Genomic DNA, 11,047 nt, shown 5'->3' with positions numbered 1-11,047 from the left:
CAGATTTGTGGGTCATTTCTTGCAAAGTTGCATATTGTTCAGGTTTTTAAAGGGTTAAACCCCCTGAAATGTAACACAAATGCAGCAGTTTGAAACAAGAAAATCTACCTAACTCTCAGACTTTGAGTAAACAAAACAACACGAAGACTTGTTGATAAATAAGTTTATTGAACATGAAACATCTACATGCTACAGTAAATAATTAGTACTGTCAGCAATACAAAACCCATGCTTTTCTTCAGGCAACAGCTGCCAAAACAACAACGATGCACAACAGATATAAATGATGACATTAGAGGCTGACAGTAAGATGAGAGTCAGTGTATGGAAGCCTGCTGAGGTTGGAAAAAATGTTTGGTCCTGCACAAGTGATGCTGTGTTTGTGAAAAATAAAAGTCCTCGTAACATCAGATGCACTTGAGCAGGTAGGAGTTGCAGTTGGCTCCTCTGGTGCAGTCACAGAGCTTCCCGATGCGAGGGCCGAATTTCATGGCACACCGGTCACCCATCCCACACTGAGGGGGGGACAGAGATACAGAGGTCACTCACATACAATCAAATATTTTGCAGTAATATTAAGTAATTCCAGTGTAAAGTAACTTTTAAACTGCAGGAAGGTTAAATTGGCAAATTGGCTTGATTTCTTTCAAAAACTTGGGAAGAAGGCAATAAGCAACAAAAGAAGAAACATTAGCAAGAAATTGTAAAAATGTCTTGAAAACTATCTAAAAAACAATACAATAACTGAATAAATTAATTATAAAAAGAATGAAAAATAAAGTTAAAAAAAACAAGGAAATTACCAGAGGGAAAGTTCTTTAAAAAATAATGCATTTGTGACCTAATTTCAAATTTAAAACTATAGAAATGATTAACTTTTTTCCCTAGCTTTTTCCCTTTTACTGTAGCCATTTTTGCCTAAATTTTTAAAAAATATTTTCATCTATATCTACTAATTTCTTGCAATTTGTGAGACATTTCTTATCGAGTTCATCACTGCCTTTTTCCATATTTTGACAAACAAAACAAAACAAGACACACCAATTTGCTTGTGAAAGAGGTCTGAAGCAGCTCAAGAAAAGCAATGTCACTCCAGGTTTTAAAGGGTTAATATTAACATCAATATATGGAGCAAATACAAGTACAGGCTTTTCCATTGATTCATTAGCTTTGACTGATTGTTTCCATTTTCAGTGAATTCTTCTGATTCATTTGACCAAAGAGAAGGAGGTGTTAATCCATCCAGCACTGTTCGGTGAAATAATTAAATCCAGTTCATTAGCTGCTTCTGTTGTATCTCAGGAGGATTCAAGGTTTGGTAGCGTTTCGGGTTCCTTCTTTCCCTTTCTTTGTAATTGGAGCTGTGCATCGATCATGATTAATCTGCAATTGAACTGAGTAAAAAAAAGACGCTTGTTGGCATTTTCTTGTTATCTTTTAATTACTGGCAGGTATCTTGCTAACTGATTTAATTAAACAGCAGTGGAGTGTTGTCAAACAAGTTACCAAATAGCAGTGTGCTTTTCATTACAGAGAATAAGGAAAAAGTGGGTTTAGAGCTGCAGCGTATCAATATAGTGGATAAGGTAAAGTCACCACTGGAATGCTGCCTCTTTTCTCAGTGGAGGAAATCCGATGATGCATCCTGCCCAGCACAGCCTCCAGTGCCTCCATCTGTCCAGCAGAGACAAAAACAAACACAAGAAGAATGCATCAGATCAGAGCTGTCTCTGTGTGTCCAAGTCTAAAATATCCCCTTAACCCTTTAAAACCTGAGTGAAATTAATTTTAAAAAAGTTACAAGAAATTACCTGAAATTTGAAAAAAAAAAGCTAAAAGGACCAAAACAGAAAAATTAAATAAAACCAATAACTATAAATAATGATAATCGATATTTCTTCCTGTAACCTAATTTTAAATAAGCAATCATAATAATTATAAATATAAACCTATTGATAACTTATCCTATTTTTTGATAATGATGTCTCTCCCAATTTTATTTAAGTTCATTTTTAGGTCATTTTTTGTCACCAATTTTTTTTTTTTTTTTTCAATTATTTTGAATTTGCAGGACATTTCATGTCAGGTGGCTCATTGCCTTTTGTCCCATTCAAAAGGAATCAAAACCAAAACACTCACATTTCAAAGGCTGAAATGCTTGTCAAAAGCATCTGAATGCAGCACAAGGAAAGGCACTATTCAAACACATGTAAATATTTTAGATGTCTCGTGCATCATTTTACACACATATACCCCTGAAATCCAGCCTGATATATCTGCTCCAGTACAAGTTCACATAGTGGGTCTGAACATGGAATGGTTGCCCTGCATGGAGGGCTGGCAGAGTTTAAAAGGCTAATATAAAGACAAAAAGGAATAAACTCTGACCTTCCCTTTAACAATCACTAGAGATGATGTATCAGGAACATTTTTAGAAAAAGACCACATGTAGGCTCTCATTGTTTTAAAGACCAAAAAAAAAAAAAACTCCAACAAGATCTGACTGCCTTATGCAGAACTTTGCTTATCTCTTTGAAAGATTTTGTAGTAAAACACAACTTTTAAGATTTATCGAAAATGTTTTCTGCAAGTTATATATGTTTCCTAAACTAAAGAAATGCAAAATGTGTTTATCCTCTAAAATCAAAATAGAAGAGAAAAAACTGAGAGGTATGCACTCATAAACACACAACTGTGCAAAAACCCACAGGGGTATACAAACACCAACACTTACTGTGATTTACAATCAAGATACGGACTGTTATAAACATCTGCATAATCAAGAACAGCGACAGTGACTTGATTCCTTTCAAAAACATGGGGAAAAGGCAATGAGCAACGAAAGAAGAAATGACCCCAACAATATTAAGAAATTAGTAAGAACTACAGGGACATTACCTGGAAATTATAAGAAATAAATGAATACATAAATTAAAAACAAAAACGCACAGAGTTAAAAAAAAAAAATTTAAAAAATCAATCAATCAAACATATGGCCCAGATAAAAAATCTTAAAATTTTACTTTTGTAATGTATTTTTAAATTATGCAATTATGGGAGTTATAAATATGGTTTTGCCCTTTTTTTTCTTTTTTTTTTTGTCCCCTGAACACTTTTCCTATTATTTTATAACTCTACTAATTTCTTGCAATTTGTGGAACCTTTCTTTCCAAGCTGCCGATTGCCTTTTTTCGTGTTTTTGAAAGACATTGCACAAATTTGCTTATAGGGCTCACAGGTATAGATATTTGTGAAAGGCGTCTGAAAGCAGCACAAGAAAAGTCATTTTGCTCCAGGTGTCAAAGGGTTAAAAAGAAAAGTGACTGATGGAGCATCGGTGATCTTAATCTTTTGACCCGCGCTTACTGACACTTCTTCATGAACTAACATGTACGGAGCATGTTCAGGTACTCACCAGGTCTCTGTCTGCGGCTGGCCCGGGTTGGTCCACTCCAAAGTCCTCTGCAGAGACTTCCTGGGACGCCTGACCGCAACACAGGACGGACAGCAGGCCGACGCACAGCAGCCCGCGGAGCAGCCCGGAGCTCTCCATGGTGCTGGTCCCGGTGCAGGAGGAGGAGGGCGGAGGTCCCGACAGGAGGCGGCAGTTCAGGACTGGAGAAGCAGAGGGTCGCAGCAGGTCCACAGGAGACTCTCCCTCCACCCTCCGACCTGCTCCTCTCTTATACTGAGCCGTTTGGCCCCGCCCGAGAGGCCACTGCACGAGACACTGCGGGCATGTCAGGGTGGAAAAACCGAACAACTTGTATTTGCAAGTAGAATATATCTTCTTAAAACTCCTACGTCTTTTTTTCCGTTTAGTGTTGTTTTTTTGTGTGTTTTGTTTTTGTTTAGTTTTATTTTCATGTTTTTTTTTTCTTTTTCATCTATTATTTACACAACAACAAAAAGCCAGTACACAATTTAAGGTGCACAAACAAATCAATAGCAGAAAGTCAGGGGGATATTCCATTAAATGAAAATGTTGAAGACTTACAAACATCAAGTGTCTTGATAGCATTTTCATTTGTCATATCAGTAAGTAGTTTCATAGAATGTCTAATATCTCTCAGAAAAACGAAAATATTACATTTTTTATTGCTAAACTTACATCTCTATATGAAGGACTTTGCAAAAATCATCCATATATCTGAGGCTGGTAGGGGCAGCATGCTGAGTACAGCACTCCAGATGTCCCTCTCCCCAGCAACACTTCCCAGCTGGGGCGACCTCTAGCTCAAGTGCTAGAGTGTGCGCCCATATGGCTGGGGCTTCTGCAGCGGCCCAGGTTGGAGTCCAGCCAGTGGCCCTTTGCTGTGTGTCATTCCCCCTTCTCTCTCCCACCTTTCCTGTCACTCTCAGACTATCCTACCAATAAAGGGAAAATGCCCCAAAAATAATCTTAAAAAAAAAAACACTTTCCAGCTCCTCTGGGGGGGAAGATAAGATATATAATCCCTGCAGCGTGTTCTGGGTCTGCCATGGGGCCTCCTACCAGTCGGACATGCCTGGAGCACTTCCAGTGGGAGGCGCCCAGGAGGCATTCTAATCAGATGCCTGAGCCACCTCAACTGGCCCCTTTAGACGTGAGGGAGCAGCGGCTCTACTTCCAGCTGACCCAGATTACTGAGCTCCTAAAATCATTAGCAAATTGAATATAACAAATGTTTTCTCTTGCTAAGGGATGGTTGTGGTTTAAAGATAAAGGTCTTGCTCCTTTTGAAAGGCTGGTAGTTTGATCCTCAGCGCCTCCAGTCAAAATGGGGGCAAGATACTGAACCCTAAAATTGCTCTTGATGGCTGTCCATCAGTGTGTGAGTGCATGTGAGAGAATAAAACTGAGTAGCAGGCAGCACCTTGTACAGTAGCCTCGGCCAACAATGTGTGAATGTGTGTGTGAATGGGTGAATGTGACTCTTAGTGTGAAAGCACTTACAGTCGTCAAAAAATCACTAGAAAAGTGTTGTACAAGTGCAGGTTCATTAACCATTTCACTGTCTTCTTTTCTTGGGTAACTGGGAAAGCCAAACATCACATTTTCAAGAGTTTCTTAGTGTAAGGACAACACCAAAATAGGTGTAAAACAGTGTCAGAGGGTTCATCACAAAAAACAGCAGTCCATGTTTATGTTTTTTTTATATTTCTGCATGTAGTGGTTGGCAGGGTAATATTAGGCTATCAATGATTTTGAAGGACATCTCCTGAACCTAATTCACAAATCTGCTCTTTTTTCATCCTTTCTTTGAAAATAAAAACCCTTTAAAATCAATTAAGTCTTTGTCTTCAAGTCTGTTGACAAGGCAACTATCATCATGAGTGACAAGAGGCATCAACTGACCTCCTCATTTAACCTGCCCCCATCTGGCAATACCCCTCTTTTTTACAAAAAAAAAAGAGATCCAAACTGTCCTTTATTCCACAGGACATTACATTTTTAAACAGGCACAAATAATAAGCAGTATGTCCAGCTGGTCTGGTAAACCGTCTACATATGTACTTTCTCATCTAATACCGACTTAAGGTGCAATGTAAGTGCATAGTACATTTACTGATGTGTTAACTTTTGCTATGTTGATATATGGAAATGTCAGTGTCAGTGTTGTTGCTGCAAACCAATTTCCCCACAGGGACAAATAAAGTATCTATCTTCAGGTATTTATGAGGAAGCATTCAAATCTTCTTCTAAAATATGCCATTTACAAATTGATTACAGTACACAGTGCCATGTAGAATAGAGACAACATTTTATTTAAAAATGACACATATGCATTTCACAATAAAAAATGAAATATTTTTTTTAAAAAATGAACTAAGAAAAAAAAATAAAAAGGCACAAGTCTAAAGTCCAAAAATATTACAAGCGCATGAGTCCCAGCTCTCCAATTAATGTATGAAGAGGATCAGGATGCATGTGAAACTCAGGAGCAGCCTGATCACGTGATATTCTTTCAGGTCAATTAGCAGATGGCTTTTATGTCATCTTGTTCATTCAAAGAGATTTTTTTTATTAACATCTTAAACCACTCAAAAACTTAATTATCACTCACCCCAAACCCCAGCAAAACACTGTAATCATAATTAGTAAATCTTCACAGTGGAAAAAGGACCCAGATTCATAGTGAATTGTATGAAGCTTCAGAAACAATACAAGCAGGTCACACACAGGCAAACTGATCCTGGTCATGCAATCTACTGTCAGGCAACACTGAGTTTAAACTGTAAACTTGTTTTGTAAAGTAAACCCATATAAACATGCACCCACTGTGGATTTTCTTCATATTATTTAAGATACAGAAAACCACCTGTAGTAAGAAACCGGGTTCCTTGTTAAAGGGGAAGAAACTTTACTGCAATGTCACACTGTGAGAGTGAGGAACCAAGAGTTAACTAATAAGAAACTAATCATCTCTAAATAGATTTTGTAAGATTGTGTTTAGTGAGTTTTAGTAACTCACCGGAGGCTGTAGACTTAAATTTTGTACTGACCATCAATCAGAGCACCTACTATTAATTAATTATTAATAATTAATTAATTCAGTATTACAAACATAATTTACATTTATTTACATAAATGTAGCTGCAGCTCACTGCACTTAAAAAACTTGAATTTAAGGGTTGTTGTTTTTTTCAGTATTTAACAGTCTGTTACATCAGTCAAGTCAAGTCAGTTCTATTTATAAACCCCTTTATCAGTTTGCCTCAGAGGGCTTTACAGCATACAACATCCTTCTGCCCTTAGACCTTCACAATGATTAAGCAAAAATTGGTAGAAACCTCAGGAAGAGCGACTGAGGAGGGATCTTTCTTCCAGGACAGACAGACTTCCAATAGATGTCATAAATATCAATTAAATTACAATAATGACATAAAGGGAAGAGAAAGAGAGAGAGAGAAAGAGGCATTGATAACAGTCCCATGTGTATGATAATAGTGGAGGCATGACTCATAATAATGTCAATAGAAGGTTGCATCGAGCAGGATCACGGCATCAGCGCAACCACAGCAATCTACTACAATCTATTCAATTCAATTCAATTTTATTTATGAAGCCCATTATCACAAAACACAGTTTGCCACAGAAGGCTTTACAGCTTTACAGGACATCCCTCTGTCCTTAGACCCTCATATCGTCTAAGGAAAAACTCCCATATAGAGGAGTGTGGTAACTGAGGGCTCCCATCCTACATTTGGAGATTTTGGGAACCACAAGTAACCCTGCGTTTTCAGAGTGCAGTGGCCTTGAGGGTTGATAGGGAACTATGAGCTGCGACAGGTGGGATGGAGCCTGTCCATTCAGAGATTTGTAGGTAAGGAATACAGAAGGAATACTGAACAATCTACAGTAACGTAAGTTAACCACCGACAATTAATATAGGCCTTGTGAAAGGTTTAGAACAGCTGTGAAGCAGAATGATACATGAAGAGTTAAAAGTCCCAGTGATGTTGAATGATTGATTGAATGATTTCTTTGATGGCTGTGATTGTTTTGACTCTAAGTTTGTGCACATTATAATAAGCTGATTCCTTTTCATTAATACATTCTTTTGTCCGTGTGTCGGACAATAGACCGGGCCTGGACTTGGCCTCTCTATAACTTTTAGTTTGTGTCCAATGGCGACCTTTAACATATTCAATTAGTTCATATCATTGTCTGTCTGTGGTTTAAAACTCATCAGTTGTTTTGTAGAGTCTGAAGAATACTGATGGCACTAAGAATGAAGGACTTCTTGAATACAGTTTTAGTTGCCTCAGGGACTCTATAGCACTCAAACTGGCTGAAGAGAGGATGGGAGCTACCTGTTAAGATGCTCCTTGCTTTTGGTTTTAGCTGAAAAACTTCGGAACGTTCTCCTTTTGGACTTAAGGGTCTTTGGTCACCTTTAAAAAGCAGCTCAAGACCCTCCTGTTTAGACTTGCCATGGTATTAGTTTGTGTTTTACTCTCATTTCTACTTCATTGTGGTTTAATTCATACAGATATATTTTTGTTTGCTTTTTGGTCAGCTGCCTTTTTCTTTGGCAGAGCACTTTGTGACATTCTGCTCTTGAATGGTGTAAGTCATTTACATACATGACAAAATAAATTCTATCAAAACAGTTGTGTAATGATTAGTGTGTGTTGTTAGCACTACCACACACACGGTGGTCTGAGCCACTCTACCCGTGGCTCAGAGGTAGAGTTGGTCATCCTCAGTAGGTCAGCGGTTTGATCCCCGGCTTCTCCAGGCAACATGTGTCCTTGGGCAAGATACTGAACCCCAAAATGCTCCTGATGCTGCGTCATCGGCGTGTGCATGCATATGAATGGTTAGTACCTAGTAGGTGGCACTTTGTACGGTAGCCTCTGCCACCACCATGTGAATGTGTGTGTGAATGGGTGAATGTGACATGTCCTGTGAAAGCGCTTTGAAAGTACAGTCCATTTGCCATTACGGTCCATTTACATAAGAGGGAATTTGAGTTTCACATTATAGCATTATCATGACATGTCCTGTAATAAACTGAACATTGACAGAGGGCAGTGTTTACAGATGGACGTTGCTGAACCAGCGTGTGTGTGTGTGTGTGTGTGTGTGTGTGTAAGTGGTGACAGTGTTCACAGTAGACCTTTATCCCATCAGACATTTGACTTGTCTTAGCAGGAAAAGATTAAATTGATTAAAATGTTTCTTATGTTTTGGATTTCCCACTTAATTACTGAAGGTGTTTGCAGTGTTCTCTGACCATTTGCTCATGCTGACTCTAAAAAAAAAAATTCACAGTTAGCATTACACATGCATCCCTCCATCGGCTTCCTGTAAAATCCAGAATAATCCTGTTGATAACATACAAGGCACTACACGACCACGCCCCCAGTTACATTTCTGATCTCCTTCTTCTGTATTCTACTTCTCAACCACTGCGATCCACAAATCTTGGCCTACTATCTATCCCCCGCTCCAACTGCAAAACAAAAGGTGATCGTGTTTTGCTGTTTTAGCCCCGACCTTCTGGAACAATCTTCCCCAGTCTGTCAGATCTGCTGAGTCCTTGGACTGTTGTAATAGCTCAAGATCTTAAGAAGACAACATACATCTGATTTTGTGTGATATTTCACAACTGAAGGAAACAGGACTGTATGTTTACTTGACGTCTACTTGAATATGAAATGCAACAATTCCTTAGAACCCCACTGTAATGTTGCTACTGTAAATGATGTTTTTATGCTTGGTCCTGATTTGCTGAAGTCTGTTTTACCCTGCTGGTATATTACAGTGAATAGATTAATCTATTGGTATTTATCACAGATAATGTTAAGTCAGTTCATTATTCCTGCCAGACATTGTGTGTGTGAGTGTGATCTAATCTAATTTTGCGCTACTGGACCAATCAGCCTTGTATTTTGTGTGCACATGTATGACTGAATTCTACTACTATTACTACTACTACTACTACTACTACTACTACTAACAGACAACCAAAATAAAAGCATATTGAAATCCTCACTGACCTCTCGTGGTTGTGGTGATTGACAATTGTTGAAAAAACAGTTTTACACCAATAGCTGGGCTAAAACAGGCCTACTGTCTGTTGCACGCCACATTTTGTCCTTCATCAAGGCTCAAACACTGATTTCCATAAAAAGGTTGGTTTCATTTTGAACAAGATCATCTGCTGATTAATTCATAACCAAAATGTTTTTGCTATCTTCACCACCATCTTGAATGCATGGAAACTAGAAGGGACAACTCCACCAGGCACACTGATCATTGCCTGTTAGCAGTGAAACTCGATCTGCTCTGTGCAACGTGCCATTTTGCCTGTTAGTGTCTAGTACTGGTATTTGCATTTGCAATAACTTATCTTTGTTCAGTGTGGTTATAAAATTAGTGAACATGTTGACAGCAACTGTAGAGACTGGCAGGATAACACAGTACATCTAAGTATACAAATACAGTACTTGCACACATGCATAGTTATTTCCAAGCCAGACTGTTAGAATTTAAATGAGGAACTAATGCAAAAAGATCATGAGAGGGACATCATCAGTGATAAATAAAGATTGATTATTTCAAAGGGTTACTAATAAGAGATGATTTAGATTTCTTGATGTCTGGGAATTTTGGGGGAATAAATGGGTTAAATTTGCTGAATTCAATAAAAAATTTCAGCAGCTGTCACGTTAGAAATAAACCCCATTCTAAAATAAAAATTCACACAATTAGAAACGTTCTGCCAGCAATCCTCCCTCACTTTAATTGAAGCAGCACTGTTGCTCTTTCGTGTAATATTTGTATATTGTCATTCAAAGGTGGAAGAACAATCCTTCAATTTTAATTTATCAAGTGAGTCAAATCACATGATTAACAACTGATGTGACGAAATAACTGAACATTGATTTTTAGTTTCACACAGGACACAAACACACCAGACTCCTGGGTTACAGTCCTGTGCTTGCTGGACCCATCCACCTAGAAGAACTTAGTGGCCATACTCCATCTATTGCTCTGAGTGTCTATAATGAGGTTGCTGGGTTTACACCGGAGTTGGATGAAAGCCTGCTTTATCTCATACAGAGCTAAAAGGCTGCGCCTGTACGGTGACACTGGGGACACTGCCAAAGCGACATCGTTTGACACATTGGGAGCAGGAACAGGCTGATTTTTTTTTTTATTGCCTGTAACTGTTACATGTTGTTTGTCTGAAACTTTGTGTAAAGTGCTGATGCTGGTCTTGGCCAGGACACTCTTGTAAAAGAGCTTTTTAATCTCTATGACGCCTTTCCTGCTTAAATATGTTTTTTAAAAAAATCTTTAAAAATTATCTTATTTATTCAGTTAACTTGTCAACCATTCTGTTCATATTCATGATATCTATTATATCATTTCCTTCCTTTTTTCTTTTAGAATTTATTCTATTTTTATTTTTACTTATATATTTTTGTCTCAACGTTTCTAAATGTCAAGTTCAAATACAATCATCCTATAAAATATCTAAGAAGTGTTGTCTAATGTTGTCCAGTCAGGGTTGTTCTTCTTCTTAAGTAGTTGTGGCAAACTTTACAGTTT

The 11,047-nt window shown here is 38.0% G+C and overlaps 1 protein-coding gene across 1 annotated transcript; it reads right to left on the bottom strand.

The window, feature by feature from the left end:
• Positions 1 to 349: 349 nt before the first annotated feature.
• cartl (cocaine- and amphetamine-regulated transcript-like) lies at positions 350 to 3,632 on the bottom strand. Its single transcript, XM_042485530.1, has 3 exons — positions 3,416 to 3,632; positions 1,597 to 1,674; positions 350 to 515 (listed from the first exon to the last, which is right to left on the bottom strand). Exons 1-3 carry the CDS (start codon positions 3,551 to 3,553, stop codon positions 408 to 410), a joined length of 324 nt encoding a protein of 107 aa, XP_042341464.1. The 5' UTR covers positions 3,554 to 3,632; the 3' UTR covers positions 350 to 407.
• Between the last annotated feature and the right edge of the window lie 7,415 nt (positions 3,633 to 11,047).

This window comes from Plectropomus leopardus, chromosome 1 (assembly GCF_008729295.1).
Source record: "Plectropomus leopardus isolate mb chromosome 1, YSFRI_Pleo_2.0, whole genome shotgun sequence".
NCBI classification, from domain to species: Eukaryota; Metazoa; Chordata; class Actinopteri; order Perciformes; family Serranidae; genus Plectropomus; species Plectropomus leopardus.
The sequence above is the reverse complement of the archived record's forward strand: the minus strand, read 5'-3'. Positions and strand labels throughout refer to the sequence as shown.